This window comes from Ranitomeya variabilis, chromosome 5 (genome assembly GCF_051348905.1).
Source record: "Ranitomeya variabilis isolate aRanVar5 chromosome 5, aRanVar5.hap1, whole genome shotgun sequence".
Taxonomy (NCBI): domain Eukaryota; kingdom Metazoa; phylum Chordata; class Amphibia; order Anura; family Dendrobatidae; genus Ranitomeya; species Ranitomeya variabilis.
The window spans coordinates 262,406,672-262,427,759 of NC_135236.1; the positions used below are offsets into that span (position 1 = coordinate 262,406,672).

Genomic DNA, 21,088 nt, shown 5'->3' on the forward strand with positions numbered 1-21,088 from the left:
CCATCCATAGATTCTGTCAGTTGCTTGATCTGTTTACGATCAACATTGCGTTCAGCAGCCACCACAGCTTCCCAGACACTGTTCCGAGAGGTGTACTGTTTTCCCTCCCTGTAGATCTCACATTTTATGAGGGACCACAGGTTCTCTATGGGGTTCAGATCAGGTGAACAAGGGGGCCATGTCATTATTTTTTCTTCTTTGAGACCTTTACTGGCCAGCCACGCTGTGGAGTAGTTGGAGGCATGTGATGGAGCTTTGTCCTGCATGAAAATCATGTTTTTCTTGAACGATACCGACTTCTTCCTGTACCACTGCCTGAAGAAGTTGTCTTCCAGAAACTGGCAGTAGGTCTGGGAGTTGATCTTCACTCCATCCTCAACCCAAAAACGTCCCACAAGTTCATCTTTGATGATACCAGCCCATACCAGTACCCCACCTCCACCTTGCTGGCATCTGAGTCGGAGTGGAGCTCTCTGCCCTTTACTGATCCAGCCTCTGGCCCATCAAGAGTCACTCTCATTTCATCAGTCCATAAAACCTTTGAAAAGTCAGTCTTAAGAAATTTCTTGGCCCAGTCTTGACATTTTATCTCATGTTTCTTGTTCAAAGGTGGTTGTTTTTCAGCCTTCCTTACCTTGGCCATGTCCCTGAGTATCACACACCTTGTGCTTTTTGTTACTCCAGTAACTTTGCAGCTCTGAAATATGGCAAAACTGGTGGCAAATGGCATCTTGGCAGCTTCACGCTTGATTTTCCTCAATTCATGGGCAGTTATTTTGCGTCTTTTTTGCCCAACACGCTTCTTGCGACCCTGTTGGTTTTTGCCATGAAACGCTTGATTGTTCAGTGATCACGCTTCAAAAGTTTGGCAATTTCAAGACTGCTGCATCCCTCTGCAAGACATCTCACAATTTTGGACTTTTCAGAGCCCGTCAAATCTCTCTTCTGACCCTTTTTGCCAAAGGAAAGGAAGTTGCCTAATAATTAAGCACACCTTATATAGGGTTTTGATGTCATTAGACAACACCCTCCTCATTACAGAGATGCACATCTCCTGATTTACTTAATTGGTAGTTGGCTCTCAAGCCTGAACAGCTTGGAGTAGGACAACATGTATAAAAAGTATCATGTGATCAAAATGCAACTTGCCTAATAATTCTGCACACATTGTATACGTATTGAACCTGGGCTAAAAGTACTTTACTGTACAAAATGGCGGCCGCTATTATGCTATAAATGCAGTCCTCTTCACGAAGAAATATGTCTGGGGTGCCTGAGCTGGGTGAATAACATCCACTTTGGTATTTTCAGTAAAATTGTATTCCTTCATCAAGTTTATAATAATTATTTACCATTAAGTACCATTGTAATTCTGTCTTCCCATCTGACTTAAAGGGAATTTATCTGCAAGATTTCAGTTCCAAAACTATATGTGCATGTTGCGCTTTCATATATAAGTCCAGCAATGCCTTTACATGGCCAGCTGAAGTCCTACAGCATAGAGGCTGACAATCAGGCAGGAGGAGCTGCCTCTGGGCGGGGAATAGAGCTGGAGTGATATAGGCTTCACATCTAAAATGGCTCTTTAGCCTCATTTACATATAAATTCAAACACTGATTTCTCAGTAACGGAGAAAGGAACTGGCCGTGTTCAGGCTGGACTTTAAAAGCGCTCCATGTGCATATAAATAATTTTGGATGTGAGATCCTGCTGACGGATTCCCTGTAGAGCAGACAGCACGCTGGGCAGTCTGACTGCTGTTCTTGTATGGTTAATTTAGTGATTTCTAAGGCTATGTTCACATATCCAGTAATCATGCATTAGAACAGATCTATTAGCAATCCGTTTACAGCAAAGTTGTTGAGACAATTTTCTTTTCAGGCTTAAAAAGCTTATTTCAACTGGATTCCTTTTTTTTTAACATTGAAGTCTATGGAAAACAGATCTGTTAATTGGTCTTCGAGTTTGTCTTTCATTTGAAAAGGATCCGTTTAAAATGGAAGAAAATGGATGGCAACTTAACGGATCCATTTTCCATAGACTTGTTCAATGTTTAAAAAACTGATCCAGTTGAAATAATTCTTTTTTATAGCTAGACAATAAAAGTTATGTCTGTACAAATAATGGATGATCACTGGACATGTGAAACGAGGGCGGAAACTGACCGCTTGAGGCCCCTGTGCTATATATACAGTACAGACCAAAAGTTTGGATACACCTTCTCATTTAAAGATTTTTCTGTGTTTTCATGACTATGAAAATTGTACATTCACACTGAAGGCATCAAAACTATGAATTAACATGTGGAATTATATGCTTAACAAAAAAGTGTGAAACAACTGAAAATATTTCTTATATTCTAGGTTCTTCAAAGTAGCCACCTTTTGCTTTGATGACTGCTTTGCACACTCTCGGCATTCTCTTGATGAGCTTCAAGAAGTTGTCACCGGGGATGGTTTTCACTTCACAGGTGTGCCCTGTCAGGTTTAATAAGTGGGATTTCTTGCCTTATAAATGGGGTTGGGACCATCAGTTGTGTTGTGCAGAAGTCTGGTGGATACGCAGCTGATAGTCCTACTGAATAGACTGTTAGCTGCTTTTTTCTTGCCATAATACAAATTCTAAGTAAAGAAAAACGAGTGGCAATCATTACTTTAAGAAATGAAGGTCAGTCAGTCCGAAAAATTGGGAAAACTTTGAAAGTGTCCCCAAGTGCAGTGGCAAAAACCATCAAGCGCTACAAAGAAACTGGCTCACATGAGGACCGCCCCAGGAAAGGAAGACCAAGAGTCACCTCTGCTTCTGAGGATAAGTTTATCCGAGTCACCTGCCTCAGAAATCGCAGGTTAACAGCAGCTCAGATTAGAGACCAGGTCAATGCCACACAGAGTTCTAGCAGCAGACACCTCTCTACAACAACTTAAGAGGAGACTTTGTGCAGCAGGCCTTCATGGTAAAATAGCTGCTAGGAAACCACTGCTAAGGACAGGCAACAAGCAGAAGAGACTTGTTTGGGCTAAAGTCCACAAGGAATGAACATTAGACCAGTGGAAATCTGTGCTTTGGTCTGATGAGTCCAAATTTGAGATCTTTGGTTCCAACCACCGTGTCTTTGTGCGACGCAGAAAAGGTGAACAGATGGACTCTACATGCCTGGTTCCCACTATGAAGCATGGAGGAGGAGGTGTGATGGTGTGGGGGTGCTTTGCTGGTGACACTGTTGGGGATTTATTCAAAATTGAAGGCATACTGAACCAGCATGGCTACCACAGCATCTTGCAGCGGCATGCTATTCCGTGCGGTTTGCGTTTAGATGGACCATCATTTATTTTATTTATTTTTCAACAGGACGATGACCCCAAACACACCTCCAGGCTGTGTAAGGGCTATTTGACCAAGAAGGAGAGTGATAGTGTGCTACGCCAGATGACCTGGCCTTCACAGTCACCAGACCTGAACCCAATTGAGATGGTTTGGGGTGAGCTGGACCGCAGAGTGAAGGCAAAAGGGCCAACAAGTGCTAAGCATCTCTGGGAACTCCTTCAAGATTGTTGGAAGACCATTCCTGGTGACTACCTCTTGAAGCTCATCAAGAGAATGCCAAGAGTGTGCAAAGCAGTCATCAAAGCAAAAGGTGGCTACTTTGAAGAACCTAGAATATAAGACATAATTTCAGCTGTTTCACACTTTTTTGTTAAGTATATAATTCCACATGTGTGAATTCATAGTTTTGATGCCTTCAGTGTGAAAGTACAATTTTCATAGTCATGAAAAGGCAGATAAATCTTTAAATGAGAAGGTGTGTCCAAACTTTTGGTAGATACTGTGTATATGTGTGTGTGTATATGTATATGTATATGTATATATATATATATATATATATATATATATATATATATATATATATATGTTCCAAATTATTATGCAAATTACATTTTTATCAGATTTTCCTAAATGGTGGGTGCAAATGACAGTCAGTCTAATAAAAGTCATCACCCGTTAGATTATACATCGAATTTTATTGAAGAAACCTCCCAATGATAGCAGTATAATCTCCAAAATGAATAAAAACTCAAAATGCACTGTTCCAAATTATTATGCACAGTAGAATTTTTATACATTTGATATGTTTTAAAGAACTGAAAATGCTCATTTGTGGAATTTGCAGCATTAGGAGGTCACATTCACTGAACAAAAAAGCTATTTAACGCCAAAACATCCCAACAGGCCAAGTTACATGTTAACATAGGACCCTTCTTTGATGTCACCTTCACAATTCTTGCATCCATTGAACTTGTGAGTTTTTGGAGAGTTTCTGCTTGTATTTCTTTGCATGAAGTTGGAATAGCCTCCCAGAGCTGCTGTTTGGATGTGAACTGCCTCCCACCCTCATAGATCTTTTGCTTGATGATCCTCCAAAGGTTCTCTATAGGGTTGAGGTCAGGGGAAGATGGTGGCCACACCATGAGTTTATCTCCTTTTGTGCCCATAGCAGCCAATGACTCAGAGGTATTCTTTGCAGCATGAGATGGGGCATTGTCAGCATGCAGATGATTTTGCTCCTGAAGGCACGTTTCTGCTTTTTAGACCATAGAAGAAAGTTGTCAGTCAGAAACTCTATATACTTTGCAGAGGTCATTTTCACACCTTCAGGAACCTTAAAGGGCCTTACCAGCTGTTTCCCATGATTCTGGCCCAAAACATGACTCCTACACCTCTTCGCTGACGTTGCAGCCTTGTTGGGACATGGTGGCCATTCACCAACCATCCACTTCTCCATCCATCTGGACCATCCAGGGTTGCTCAACACTTATCAGTAAACAAGACTGTTTGGAAATTAGTCTTCATGTATGTGTGGGCCCAATACAACCATTTCTGCTTTTAAACACTGTTTAAGGGTGGCCGAATAGTAGGTTTATGCACCACAGCAAGCCTTTGAAGGAGCCTACACCTTGAGGTTCGAGGGACTCCAGAGGCACCAGCAGCTTCAAATATCTGTTTGCTGCTTTGTAATGGCTTTTTAGCAGCTGCTCTCTTAATCCGATGAACTTGCCTGGCAGAAATCTTCCTCATTATGCCTTTATCAGCACAAACACATTTGTGCTCAGATACAGCCACAAATCTCTTAACAGTACGATGATCACGCTTATGTTTTTGGAAAATTTCTAATGTTTTCATCCCTTCACCAAGGCATTGCACTATTTGATGCTTTTCAGCAGCAGAGAGATCCTTTTTCTTTCCCATGTTACTTGAAAACTGTGACCTGCTTAATAATGTGGAACATCATTTTTAAGTAGTTTTCCTTTCATTAGAATCACCTGGAAAACCAATTATCACATGTGTTTAAGATTGATTTCAGTGATCCATTGAGCCCTGAGACACAATACCATCCACAAGTTTATTTGAAAAACAAAACAATTAAATCTTTATGACACTTAAATCCAATTTGCATAATAATTTGGAACACAGTGTAGATATATATATATAGATAGAAAGATAGATAGATATAATACTCCAGTGCACCCACCACACCTGGGGTTAGCAACGTGCCCCATGTCATTCACATGATCACTGAATCATTAAGCTCAGCGGTGATGCCACTGAGCTCCCTGGTAGGCTATATGGAATATGTGAATGAAAACACATATATATATATGTATATATATATATGTGTGTGTATATATATATATATATATATATATATATATATATATATATATATATATATATATCTCTTACATAGTCTCCTTTTGTCATGTATATTGCCGTCCCCTATTACACAGTGCCCTCTCTTATGTACAGCACTGTCCCTTGCATATCGGATTATTTAGAGCCCTGTCTTTATTATATACTGTCCTCTCCTGTTAGATGTATAATGCAATGACGGCTGATGAAGCATGGGAAAGTTTATTTTCTAATGGAGGAGCTGATCGACTGGTCTTCTGGTCACCGGCTGCTTCACCAGCAGTCATTTTACATCTAACAAGAGAGGACTATATAATAAATGGTGCTATATATAACAAGACCTAATACTATGTTAAAATGGGATAGCACTGTACATAACAGCAGAGGATGCAATATAATAAAAGAGGAAACTACCTGTATGTAACTAAGGACGGCACTATACATACCGTATTTTTCGGACCATAAGACACACTTTTTTCCCCAAAATGTTTTGGGAAAATGGGGGTGTATCTTATGGTCGCAATATACTTACAAATCCTGCGGCTGTGGCGGTGCAGCGGGGCTCTGTGGTGTGGTGGTGGCGGGCTGTGCTCCATGGCAGTGGTAGCGGCTCTCTGCTCCGTGGGGGACTCCGCCGGCATTTCGTCAAATCCTGAAGGCCCCAGCACAGCTGTTGCTGCAATGTTGCGGTGGCCTCCAGGAACATGGCCTCCGGGAAGATGGCCTCCGGGCCGGGGGTGGCGCACGCTCAGATTCAGATCTCGGGAGACGAGATCTCGGAACGAGCCTCTGCCCCAGCAGAAAGCCCCAGCGCAGAGCCCCTGACCCAGCACAGCCCCTGCCCCACCACCCCTGCCACAGCACAGAGCCGCCGCCACCACCGCGCCAGCTTGGGATGGGATTTTCCGGATGCCACCACACCAGCCTTGACCACCACACTACCCCTGTGACCACTTCTCCACCTGTGCCGATCCCTTCCCTGGTAAGTTGAATTCGGACTGTAAGACGGACCCCCATTTGACACATTATTTTTTTTTCGATTTTCCTTCTGAAAATTTGGGGTGCGTCTTATGGTCTGGTGCGTATTATAGTACAAAAAATACGGTAATAAGTGAGGACACTATGCTAAGAGACTGTGCTATACATAATAAGTGAGTACACTATATACTAAGGAGCTGTGCTATACATAATAAGGCTACATTCCTGTAATGCTGCTCACTTTTACAGACCCATTTAGGATGTTCTAATCTGATCCTGAAAATCGAATGAGAACAGGACATTCTCTGACCCTCACGGATCTCATTCTCGGATCCGTGATTTTCAAAGATGTGTTAATGGACCTATAAAACCCTACGTGTCCGTGTGTCGTTCAATAAAGAATCTGGCATTACACAGACATATCACCTGAATTTGGCCTAAGGGATTTTACAGATGACATTATCAATGCAAGTCTCCTTCAGTTCAGTGCATATACAGAATAATATTTACATCCAGGAACTTGCCTCCTCCCCCAACCCCATCATTGTCCTCTCCACCACCCCATCATTGTCCTCTCCCCCACCCCATCATAGTCCTCTCCTCCACCCCCATAATTGCTCCAAACAACTGCCAACATTGTCCTCTCCCCACCTCCATTATTGTCCTCTCCACCACACCCATCATTGTCCTCTCCACAACCCACATCATTGTCCTCTCCTCCACCCCATAATTGTTCCAAGCAACCGCCATCATTGTCCTGTCCCCCACCTTCATCATTGTCCTCTCCACCACACCCATAATTGTCCTCTCCACCACCCACATCATTGTCCTCTCCACCACACACATGGTTGTCTTCTCCACCACCCACATGATTGTCCTCTCCACCTGTACAAGGTTTCGCAAACTGTGATTATTTCTCTTCCAGGTAACAATAACAACCAGGTTGTTAGTGTCACACATAAGTGGAATTAGGCATTATGAAAAGGATATCCTGAAAATTAGGAAAAAAATTGGAAAGAAATCTTCAGAAATACCTCTGGATGGCACTGAATCAATGAGAATAGTGGAGCAGCACAAGTCGAAACCAGATACTGCAAAAACCCAGAAAAATGCACCATTGGAACCGGAAGAGTTTTACATCAAGGACAAGTTCAACAGCGTGATTGAAGCTTTAGAACTGTTTAAGAATGATCCTTTGGTGTTTAAACCTGGTAGGTAACTTAACATTATGGAGTGCATGGGGCATTGATGATTTGTTTTGTTTGTTTCTTTTTTTTAAATATATACATATACAGTGGGGGAAATAAGTATTTGATCCCTTGCTGATTTTTGTAAATTTGCCCACTGACAAAGACATGAACAGTTTATAATTTTAGGGGTAGGTTAATTTTAACATTGATAGAATATATATATATATACATACTAGACTGTGGCCCGATTCTAATGCATCGGGTATTCTAGAATATGCATGTCCCCGTATCCCCGTAGTATATGGACAATGATGATTCCAGAATTCGCGGCAGACTGTGCCCGTCGCTGACTGGTCGAGGCAACCTTTATGACATCATCGTCGCCATGGCAACCATTATGACATCTACGTCGATACTGTGCCCGTCGCTGATTGGTCGAGGCAAATTCGCGGCAGACTGTGCCCTTCGCTGATTGGTCGAGGCAACCTTTATGACATCGTCGTCGCCATGCTGTGCCTGTCGCTGATTGGTCGAGGCCTGGCGGCCTCGACCAATCAGAGACGCAGGATTTCCAGGACAGACAGACAGACGGAAAAACCCTTAGACAATTATATATATACTAGATTGTGGCCCGATTCTAATGCATCGGGTATTCTAGAATATGCATGTCCCCGTAGTATATGGACAATGATGATTCCAGAATTCGCGGCAGACTGTGCCCGTCGCTGATTGACATAATCGTCGCCATGGCAACCATTATAACATCTACGTTGATACTGTGCCCGTCGCTGATTGGTCGAGGCCTGGGGCCTCGACCAATCAGAGACGCGGGATTTCCATTATGACATCATCGTCGCCATGCTGTGCCCGTCGCTGATTGGTCGAGGCCTGGCGGCCTCGACCAATCAGAGACGCGGGATTTCCAGGACAGACAGACAGACAGAAAGACAGACAGACAGACAGACGGAAAAACCCTTAGACAATATATATATATATATATATATATATATATATATATATATATATATATATATATATATGAGCATGTGTGTGTATATCGACGATGATGTCATAATGGTTGCCATGGTGACGATGATATATAGGTTGCAATAGCGAAGATGATGTGATAATGGTTGCCATGGTGGCGATGATGTCATAATGATTGCCATGGTGACGATGTCATAATAAGTTGCCATGGTGACGATGATGTCATAATGGTTGCCATGGCGACGATGATATAAAGGTTGCAATAGCGAAGATGATGTCATAATGGTGGCGATGATGTCATAACGGTTGCCATGGTGACAATGTCATAATAAGTTGCCATGGAGACGATGATGTCAGATTGGTTGCCATGGCAAAGATGATGTCATAATGGGTATATGGGCACGGGACTATGGGATGGAGGATGTGTGATGGGTATATGGGCATGGGACTGTGGGATGGAGGATTTTTATGATGGGTATATGGGCACGGGACTATGGGATGGAGGATGTGTATGATGAGTATATGGGCATGGGACTATGGGATGGAGGATAATCATTATAATTTGTTATAACTAACCACAGTTCATTACTATGCCCCGGCAACGCCGGGCTCTTCAGCTAGTCAAAAATAAAATCCAGAAAATCACATTGTATACATTATATAACTTTATTTGCATTTTGCAGTGAGAAATAAGTATTTGATCCCTCTGGTAAACAAGACTTAATACTTGGTGGCAAAACCCTTGTTGGCAAGCACAGCAGTCAGATGGTTTTTGTAGTTGATGATGAGGTTTGCGCACGTCAGGAGGAATTTTGGTCCACTCCTCTTTGCAGATCATCTCTAAATCATTAAGATTTTGAGGCTGTCGCTTGGCAACTCGGAGCTTCAGCTCCCTCCAAAAGATTTCTATGGAAATCCGCCTTTCAAGGACAGGAAACCTACGGAATAAAAGTGCGGTATCTCTTCCTTGATTCACTTGGTTACCTGTCCTTGACGGGGGAATCGTTCAGTGGGCGTACCTCAAGAAAAGAAGATGGATGTTGGTATTCCAGGCCTAGCCAGGTTGACTCAAGCAGTGGGGTTGCCACTGCCTCAGCTGATGCAGGGTCCTGAAGCACCACCGATGGGTCCAGGGGACCTTCATGAGTGAGCAAAAGGAGCCCAGCAGGGTCGCCACGTTCGGTGGCTTGCTGGCTTTGCCACGATCCCTACTATGCGTGTGCGGGAATGCATCAGGAGGCACTTCCTTATGACTCAGGCACCAGGGTCAGGTGACAGGAAGTAATTTCTGGGGATGATTCCGTGAGTGACTCGCTGTTGGCTGGTCCCGCTTTAAAAGGCGGTTAGACCGCCAGGAGAGCGATGAGACCTATAGCTCCAGCATTTCCTTCAGGCAAAATGGTGGTTCACGAGCCAGAACAACAGCCGCAGCAAAGGATGCGGTAGCATGAAAATTCCCTAGACGACTTCACGGCATTGTGACCGTGGCAGCTGCAGCTCAGAAATATCGCTCCTAAGTAGTATGCTTTGGCCAACTGCTGTCAAAGCCGAAAAAACGGCAGTACATTTGCATGCGCACTTCTGTTCGGCTTTTTACCTTCTTTTTTTTTCACACAAATTTTGCTTTAGCCCCAAATTTTTTACTTTCGCACGGTTAATTTGTTCTGCAATTTCTCCTGAGTACGCCGATTCCCCATATGTAGGGGAAAACTATGTTTAGGCTCATAGCAGGGCTTGGAAGGGAAGGAGCACCATTTTGACTTTTTGAATGCAAAAATGGTTGGAAACTAGAGCGGACGCCATGTCGTAATTGGAGAGTCTCTGATGTTTCTAAACAGTGGAAAATCCCCCACAAATGACCCCATTTTGGAACTGATCTACTGTTTCCAGGTATGTGAATTTTATAATGTAATGGAAACTACACCCCTCAAGGAATTTGATAACATTACGTTGTCATATTGAAAATGTCTTTATTAGTGTTGTGAGCACAAGTGCTCTTTATTCAAGTTGCAAACTCGAACAGCGAGCACTTGTGCTCAACACTAGTTGTCATATTGTAGTCATTTTTTTTCTTTTAACTTTTGAAAAAACCCTAGCACAATCCCAACCCAAACTCTAACCCTAATTGCAAAAGATGAAATAAATAACTTTTTTTTTTTTTAATAAGGGGATGACACAGGGAGGATGACATATTAATTATTTTCTTTTGATCACTGTGACAGGGTCTATCACAGTGATCAAAACGAACCAATAGGTAAAAATCCATACTTTTGCAGGCGGCGGCTGCCTTGCTCATGCGCCTGCCATTTTTTGTCAGAAAAAGAAAGCGGAGGGCCAGGGGGACGGAGATGGCGGAGGTAGCGTGAGGCCTTACCTCATTTCTCTCTCCTCTGACATGTATATCATGTCAGGAGAGAGAAATGTTTTTAATAGCTGACACATTTTATCTTGTGATTGGAAAAACCAGCCCTGATCGTGTTCTCCAGAGTCTATAGGTAGCTGAAATCTTGGAGATTTTCTGACGCTGGGGGATGCGATAACCTTATTAACGATCTCTGTTTCAAAACTGCAATGAGGGAATAAGGCCCCTTAATGGCTGCTGTTTTAATGTGTATTGGGGGTCGGTAAGGGGTTAAGGCATTATGGTGTTGATGTTTGAATAGTAATAACTAGGATTGAGCGAAACAGATCGGCACTTTTCAAAAGTTTCTAGGAAAGTTCCCACGCTCGAGGTCATTTGAGGACAACCAGCAGAGGGCGCATCACCGCAAATGAACTATAGGTCATTGACCTACATTACCTTCATTCATTCGCCGGGGTTTACAGGCAGCAGCGAGTGCATTAGCACAGCTCCTGCCTGTAAAATATTTTAACCCCTTCAGAAGGATTTACATCGTGGGACCTGACAGATCCTCGGATGGTATGTATATTGTTGGTTTATTATTTTTAGAGCGAGGGTCTTCAGGTGGATTGAGAGAGCAATAAAATATTACAAACAACCTGTGTGTTTATTTCATTAAAATACTTTTTAATAATGTGTGTGTGTTTTTTTTTTAACCCTTTCATACAATTGGATTAATAATGGATAGGTGTCATAATTGACGCCTCTCCATTATTAATCTGGCTTAATGTCACCTTACAATAGCAAGGTGGCATTAACCCTTCATTACCCCATATCCCACCGCTACACGGGAGTGGGAAGAGAGTGGCCAAGTGCCAGAATAGGCGCATCTTCCAGATGTGCCTTTTCTGGGGTGGCTGGGGCAGATGTTTTTAGCCACGGGGGGGGGCCAATAACCATGGACCCTCTCCTGGCTATTAATAACTGCCCTCAGTCACTGGCTTTACCGCTCTGGCGGAGAAAATTGTGCAGGAGCCCACGCCAATTTTTTCCGCGATTTAACCCTTAAATTTAATAGCTAGAGAGCCTAAATTTTGCACATACACACTACTAACATTAGTAGTGTGGAATATGCAAAAAAAAGGGGGACATGACATGGTTTACTGTATGTAAACCATGTCTCATATCATGTCGGGTTTAGGCAGGAGAAATGAAAAGCCGGCAATTGAATTACCGGCTTTTCAACATTATCGCGCTGAAGCAAATATAAAAAAAGTATGCTTCCCCATTGACTTGCATTGGGTTTCGTGTTCTGGCCGATCCCCGACCCCGACTTTTCAATAAGATTGGCCGATTTCACTCAATCCGACTTTTGAGAAAGTCGGGTTTCGTGAAACCCGACTCGATCTCAAAAAATGAAAAGTCGCTCAACCCTAGTAATAACCATTGGAGGGCCTCTCATTCTCTGTAATCCAACTGAAGGGAGGGAGAGCTGCCGTCCTATTATTCTGTAGGTTTTCTGTCCATGAAGACTGTATCCCATCTGTCTGTGGTGCTGTCATGGTTTCAGAAAAATCCCATTAACTTTAAGTAATTACGTCTTTCTTGATCTTCTACATTGTCTGAGTCTGTGTATACCGGACTGCACTTGGATGACATTTGAGTTCAGTCTGATGTTTTACAAGCACCCATAGACTTGTATAGGTGCGCATGATCTGAATTATGGAGCCACTCGCTGCATGCTACAATTTTTATTTATTTATTTTTATTTTTTCCCCATAGACCGGTATATAGAAAAAAACTGCAGATCTACACTGCCCCATAAGTATAACACTGATCCGAGGGCTGTCCAATAAACCATCTCATAGCACTCGGCCGTATTATACACTCATGTGAACCCTTAATCCATGATAAAGTGATTGTTAGTTGTTTTACATTGGGATTTTTGTGTTAAAATGTCTTGGAGTCTGTAGATAACTGTTGTTTTAATACTGCTTTACAATGTAAAGCCTTTTCATTTTTTCCCTCCAGGGTCACAGTTCCTATATTCTACCCATGCATGGACATTATTAAGCGCTGTAGTAGAGCGTGCCTCCGGACGCAAGTTTCTGGACTATATGCAGCAGATGTTCAGAGATCTGGCCATGATAAGCACGCTCCCAGAGGAACATGAACCGATTATATACAATAGAGCAAGGTATGTGCAACTGAAACTGAAAAGGGGAAATAGATGCATCCTAATCTGTACAGCAGAGGGTTTTGCAGACCCTTAATCATTTATTTTCCTAATCACTGGATGTCCAGTATTTGTTCTACAGTGTTATTGAAGCAGACAAACTTTTCCAGACATGATAAATGCATATTACCATACATATTGGTTTCTAAAGGTTATATATACCGCCTACAGAATAGTATAAAATTATTAGTGTGACAGACCATTGAATATATATACTGTGTGTGTGCATATGTGTGTGTATATATATATATATATATTACTGTGTATGTATATGTATGTATGTATGTATATATATATATATATATATATATGTATGTGTGTGTATATATATATATATATATATATATATATATATATGTACATATATATATATATATATGTACATATATATATATATATATATATATATATATATATATATATATATATATATATATATATATATATATACACATACATACACACACACACAGTACACACCAAAAGTTTGGACACACCTTCTCATTTAAAGATTTTTCTGTATTTTCATGACTATGAAAATTGCTAATTCACACCGGAGGCATCAAAACTATGAATTAACACATGTGGAATTATATACTTAACAAAAAAGTGTGAAACAACCGAAATGATGTCTTATATTCTAGGTTCTTCAAAGTAGCCACCTTTTGCTTTGATGACTGCTTTGCACACTCTTGGCATTCTCTTGAGGAGAACAGCGATGCTGTTGCTTTTCAAGAGTCTCATTTGCCCGTTATTGTCTTCGACGTTGTGCCTTTACTGCTTTCCTTTCATTGTCATTGGCGTACTTTTTAGGAGGAGCCATATTGTCATAGATCTTTGCATTTCAAAGGGGTTTTCCTACTAACAAAAGTTAATTTTAACAATTGTCTGTGCTGACCGTGTTTAGAACATACCACAGCTCCTGGGCAGTGGAGGAAGCAAAAGACAATACTGTCATTACAGCAGGAGATCGCAGAGGATACATTTTGTGAGGTAAAATATTGTTTAAAAACAGTCAGTGAAATATTTTATCTCCCAAAATGAATCCTCTGTGATCCCTTTCTGTAATGTCAGTATTGTCTTTTGCTTCCTCCCCTGCCCAGGAGATGTGGTATAATCCGTACACGGTCAGACATAGACAATTTTTAAAATGAACTTTCGTTCGTGGGAAAACCCCTTTTAATGTGACTGGCTTCCTCAGCTTGTAGACATGACACGCATCTGCCGTCAGGATCAGCCGAATGATTCACTGCACCTGCTCGGAATTCGCGCAGGCACAGTAAATCAGACCGCCGCCATCTTTGTGCAGACAGATAGCGGGTCACATAAAAACTGCGCAGGCGCTCCTCCTGTACAAAGATGGCGGCTGTCAGTGAATCATTAGGTTGATCCCGGCAGCAGCGTGTTCGCGGCAATGTTCTGCTGGTGGTACCGCGCAAGAGGCTGCGTACGGTGCGTGCGGTGTATACAGTGTGTGTGGTGCGATGTTGTTCTGTTGGTGGTTCCGCACAAGGGCCGGTACAACTAGCAGTTTCCATATTGAGAATATATACCCATCACATGGGTGTCCCAATATGGCCGTCGGTGAACTTCCGCTGCTTGGAATTCTGGGATCCGGACACATCTGGACGGAACAGGATGTGCAGACATCACAAGGTAATTATATAATAAGATATATATACACTGCTCAAAAAAATAAAGGGGACACTAAAATTCCACATCCTAGATATCACTGAATGAAATATTTCAGTTGCAAATCTTTCATTAAATTGTGGAATGTGTTGAGAACAATAAAGCATAAAAATGATCAATGTAAATCAAAATGAATATCCCATGGAGGTCTGGATTTGGAATGATACTCAAAACCAAAGTGGAAAACCAAATTACAGGCTGATCCAACTTCAGTGTAAATGCCTCAAGATAAGGAAATGATGTTCAGGTGTGTGTGTGTGTGTGTTGCCTCCATGTGCCTGTATGGCCTCCCTACAATGCCTGGGCATGCTCCTGATGAGGCGGCGGATGGTCTCCTGAGGGATCTCCTCCCAGACGTGGACTAAAGCATCCGCCAACTACTGGACAGTCTGTGGTGCAACATGACGTTGATGGATGGTGCGAGACATGATGTCCCAGATGTGTTCAATCGGATTCAGGTTTGGGGAACAGGCGGGCCAGTCCATAGCTTCAATGCCTTCATCTTGCAGGAACTGCTGACACACTCTAGCCACATGAGGTCTGACATTGTCCTACAATAGGAGGAACCCAGGGCTAACCGCACCAGCATATGGTCTCACAAGGGGTCTGAGGATCTCATCTCGGTACCTAATTGCAGTCAGGCTACCCCTGAGGAGCACATGGAGGGCTGTGTAGCCCTCCAAAGAAATGCCACCCCACACCACTACTGAGCCACTGCCAAACTCGTCATGCTAAAGGATGTTGTAGGCAGCAGATCTCTCTCCACGGCATCTCCAGACTCTGTCACGTCTGTCACATGTGCTCAGTGTGAACCTGCTTTCATCTGTAAAGAGCACATGGCGCCAGTGGCAAATTTGCCAATCCTGGTGTTCTGTGGCAAATGCCAGTCGTACTGCATGGTGTTGGGCTTGTCAGCACAACCTCCATCTGTGGACGTCGGGCACTCAGACAATCCTCAAGGAGTCTGTTTCTAACCGTTTGTGCAGACACATGCACATTTGTGGCCTGCGGGAGGTAATTTTGCAGGGCTCTGGCAGTGCTCCTCCTGTTCCTCCTTGCACAAAGGCTGAGGTATTGGTCCTGCTGCTGGGTTGTTGCCCTCCTACGGCCCCCTCCACATCTCCTGGTGTACTGGCCTGTCTCCTGGTAGCGTCTCCAGCCTCTGGACACTACGCTGACAGACACAGCAAACCTTCTTGCCACAGCTCGCATTGATGTGCCATCCTGGATGAGCTGCACTACCTGAGCCACTTGTGTGGGTTGTAGAGTCCGTCTCATGCTACCACGAGTGTGAAAGCACAACCAACATTCAATAGTGACCAAAACATCAGCCAGAAAGCATTGGTACTGAGATGTGGTCTGTGGTCCCCACCTGTAGAACCACTCCTTTATTGAGTGTGTCTTGATAATTGCCAATAATTTCCATCTGTTGTCTATTCCTTTTGCACAACAGCATGTGAAATTGATTGTCAAAGTGTTTCTTCCTAAGTGGACAGTTTGATTTCACAGAAGTTTGACTTACTTGGAGTTATATTCTATTGTTTAACCCCTTCACGGCACGCGCCGTACTAGTATTGCGCATGTCGTGTCTCCCCCTTTGATGTGGGCTCTGGCGGTGAACCCACATCAATGTCGTGACATGTCAGCTGTTTTGAACAGCTGACATGTGTGCGCAAAAGCGGCAGGTAGAATCGTGATCCACCCGCCGCTATTAACTTGTTAAATGCCGCTGTCAAACGCTGACAGCGGCATTTAACTACCGCTTACGGCCATCGGGCCATGATCGGGGGTCAGCGATGCCTCGGCATAACAACCAGAGGTCTCCTTGAGACCTCTATGGTTGTTGATGCCGGATTGCTATGAGCGCCACCCCGTGGACGGCGCTCATAGCAATGCAGGAATTCAGCTACATAGGAGCTATCTTAGCATCGCTTCTATGTAGCAGAGCCAATCAGGCTATGCCAGCTTCTAGCCTCCCATGGAGGCTATTGAAGCATGGCAAAAGTAAAAAAAAAAAATGTTTGAAAAAATATGAAAAAAATGAAAAAAATATAAAAGTTTAAATTACCCCCCTTTCGCCCCATTCAAAATAAAACAATAAAAAAAAAATCAAACATACAGATGTTTGGTATCGCCGCGTTCAGAATCGCCCGATCTATCAGTAAAAAAAGATTAACCTGATCGCTAAACGGCGTATCGAGAAAAAAAATCAAAACGCCAGAATTATGTTTTTTGGGTCGCCGCAACATTGCATTAAAATGCAATAACGGGCGATCAAAAGAACGAATCTGCACAAAAGTGGTGCAATTAAAAACGTCAGCTCGCCGCGCAAAAAATAAGCCCTCACCCGACCCGAGATCCCGAAAAATGGAAACACTACGGGTATCGGAAAATTGTGCAATTACCGTATTTTCTGGTGTATAAGACGACTGGGCGTATAAGACGACCCCCAACTTTTCCATATAAAATATGGAATTTGGGATATGCCCGCTGTATAAGACGGGGGTCATCTTATACGCCCAGTCATCTTATACGGCGTGTGGTTCCCAGGGTCTGAAGGAGAGGAAACTCTCCTTCAGGCCCTGGGATCCATATTCATGTTAAAAATAAAGAATAAAAATAAAAAATATGTATATACTCACCCCTCCGAGAAGCCTGGCTGTCACTGCTGCAAGCGTCTGCCTCCGTTCCTAAGAATTGCAGAGCATGAAGGGGTTAAGTGCTCCCTTTATTTTTTTGAGATATATATATATTTTTTGTATATATATATATATATATATATATATATATTTAATATTACATTACACATACATAATATATATTGTATTGTAAAATAAAAGTGCGTGACAGTTAGACTTCTGAAATATATATATATATATATATATATATATATATATATATATATATATATATATATATATATATATATATATATATATATATATATATATATATATATATATATATATATATACATAACACTATGACCTCTATTCTTATATCCCCACAATTTTCGGTAGTGGCTAATTCTTAACATGCTTTTATATTTCTACCACTGTACTGGAAAGTATGGAGCTGCTGAACACAAGCTGTGTAAGACATTTGGGAAAAGTCTTTCTGCAGTTTTTATAAAAATGCAGAGCCATCCCATACTAAGCTAAGCCAAACACTGGACTTGAAGAGTGATTACTGGTCTGTCTGAGGAACACGAACCATATTGTTTTAATTTGAGCCAGACTGCTATTCATAGATCCTCTGGTGTATTATATGGTCAGCACACTGACCTTTTTTTTTTTTATAAAGGAACACTTCTACTTTAGGAATGCTGTGCACATTGCGAGATTCAGCTTTGTGGCCGGAAGTCTCGGTGCACACACTAGGACGTTTTAAGTTTTTGTAATAACAGATTTGCAATTGTACAGTAGATCTGATTCTGTGCCTCACTATCCACTCACAAATTCAGATTTTTGTTGACTCAGCTGTTGGAAGCAGAGGAAGGCTGGAAATAACTCAAGCCTAAAGTTCTCCATTTCTGATATGGTGGAAATAAAAGTCTAGGAGGAATTATTCATTTTCTTCTGCTGGAAAACGTGCAATGTACATCTTTTAGAGTATGTTCACACACAGTTTTTTTCAGGCAGGATCGGAGTGGTTCTGTTGAAAAAACGACTAAACAAAAAGCGCTAACAAAATTCTCAAAAGAAGGAACATAGTCATGTCTGTGTAAAAATGAATTGCTGTTCCTATGTCCAGGCTTTTGAGTGTTTTTTAACCACTTCATGCTTTCAAATATTCCGAGCTGTTAAAGAAGTGACCCCACCATTCTTCAATTTTTTTCCACTCGAAGACGCTCCATCATTACAATACAAGTCAATAGAAAGGGTTTTTTTTCATTTTTGAATGCAGTAAAAATAAATAAATAAAATGTCCTGAAAACGCAAATACACATGATGCCTGAAAATCTCTACAAAAAAAAATGCCAGCTGTCAAAAATGTTAGAAAAGTGCCCAGAAAACGTTAAAAAAAATGCTAAGAGGCTTCAGCTTTCGAAAACATCTGAGAAAAGGGGAATTTCCTGTAGCATTTTCTGCTTGAAAAAGCAATGTTTTTGGCCTCAAAAAGACATCATGTTCACATACCCTTATCAACCAATCTATCTTCCTCGACTTCCCAGTAGATACGAACGCTTGGCTCAGCCAAGAGTTTGTGCTTGCAATGGAGAGAGAAGAGAACAAGGACCTGGTACCCAATAACATTTGAGGGGGGAGAGTCGGGAAGTTCCTTAAGGCTGGAGTCACACACAACATATAAAAATACGGTCCATTTTTTGCAGACCAAATACTCAGAAATGTTCCCTGAACAGTGATCTGTATGTCATCCGTTGGCAAGGTGTGGCTGCGTATTTTGCACATGTAAACCTCCGTATGGCATCCGTATGGCAAGATTTACCCGCTGGCTTGCAAAACGGACACAGAATGGAACCATGGGCTCAAATATTTGTGAAAACATATATACAGTATATATATATATATATATATATATATATATATATATGTCAGTGAGACACATATATATAAAGTATATATATATTTGATACAGAGCTAGATAGCAGAAAAGCCGGTAATTCAATTGCTGGCTTTTGCTATCTCCTTACCAAACCCGACAGGATATGAGACATGGTTTACATACAGTAAACCATTTCATATCCCTTATTCTTTTACATATTCCTCACTACTAATGTTAGAAGTGTCTGTGTGCAAAATTTGGGAGCTCTAGGTGTTAAAATAAAGGGTTAAATCACGGAAAAAAACTGACGTGGGCTCCCACGCAATTTTCTCCACGAGAGTGGGAAAGCCAGTGACTGAGGGCAAATATTAATAGTCTAGAGAGGGACCATGGTTATTGCCCCCCCCGGCTAAAAACATCTGCCCCCAGCCACCCCAGAAAAGGCACATCTGTAAGATGCGCCTATTCTGGCACTTAGCCTCTCTCTTCCCACTCCCGAGTAGCAGTGGGATATGGGATAATAAGGGGTTAATGTCACCTTGCTAATGTAAGGTGACATTAAGCCTGGTTAATAATGGAGAGATGTCAATAAGACACCTATCCATTATTAATCCAATAGTAATAAAGGGTTAAAAACACATTATGAATAAAGTATTTTAATGAAATAAATACACATGGGGTTTTAACATCTTTATTGTACTCTCAATCCAACTGACGACCCTTGTCATCTGAAAAAAGGGAAAATAAAAAGCAACAATATCCCATACCTGTCCGCTGTACAGTCATGTCCCACGATGTAAATCCATCTGAAGGGGTTAAATAATTTTACAACCAGGAGCCTGTTAATGCAGCTGTGCTCCTGGCTGTAAAAACTGGGGAATGAATGGAAAGCAGGGGAACATAGCTTCGTAGACTTGCGGTGATGCGCCCCCTGGTGGCATAAACTCATATGAACTCTAGCGTGGGAAAATATTAAGAAAAATTCCCACCGCTACTCGGGAGTGGGAAGAGAGTGGCTAAGTGCCAGAATAGGCGCATCTTATAGATGTGCCTTTTCTGGGGTGGCAGATGTTTTTAGCCAAGGGCGGGGCCAATAACCATGGTCCCTCTCTAGGCTATTAATATCTGCCCTCAGTCACGCTTTCCTGCTATCTAGCTCTGTATTAAATAAATATATATATATATATATATATATATATATATATATGTACAGCAATAGAAAGAGAAAATGGAACGCACTCACCAATCTGGAAATTCCAATCCTTTATTCAAACATGGACAGACATAGCAGGGAGGGGTGTGGAGGATGACGGACGACGGCCGTTTCGCGCACACAAGCGCTTCTACGGGTCCTAATGACGGCAGGAAGTGGGGAGGTCCTTTTCACCTATCCAGGTTCAAGGTAAACTCCCACACGACCGGCCTCACGGCCAAAGGCTCCGCCTAACGAAATATTTAGCATAAAAATGTGA

General features: G+C 42.1%; 1 protein-coding gene across 3 annotated transcripts in view; it reads left to right on the plus strand.

Moving 5' to 3' along the window:
• The window catches only part of LACTB (lactamase beta), a 115,664-nt gene that overhangs the window by 68,144 nt on the left and 26,432 nt on the right, over positions 1–21,088 (plus strand). For all 3 annotated transcript variants that reach the window (XR_013215695.1, XM_077264187.1, XM_077264188.1), the window contains exons 4-5: positions 7,590–7,875; positions 13,214–13,379. Coding sequence is in view for 2 of the 3 variants with exons in the window: in XM_077264187.1 (XP_077120302.1) it covers positions 7,590–7,875; positions 13,214–13,379 (452 nt within the window). In the remaining variant the exon portion in view is untranslated. The remainder of the gene's footprint in view (positions 1–7,589; positions 7,876–13,213; positions 13,380–21,088) is intronic.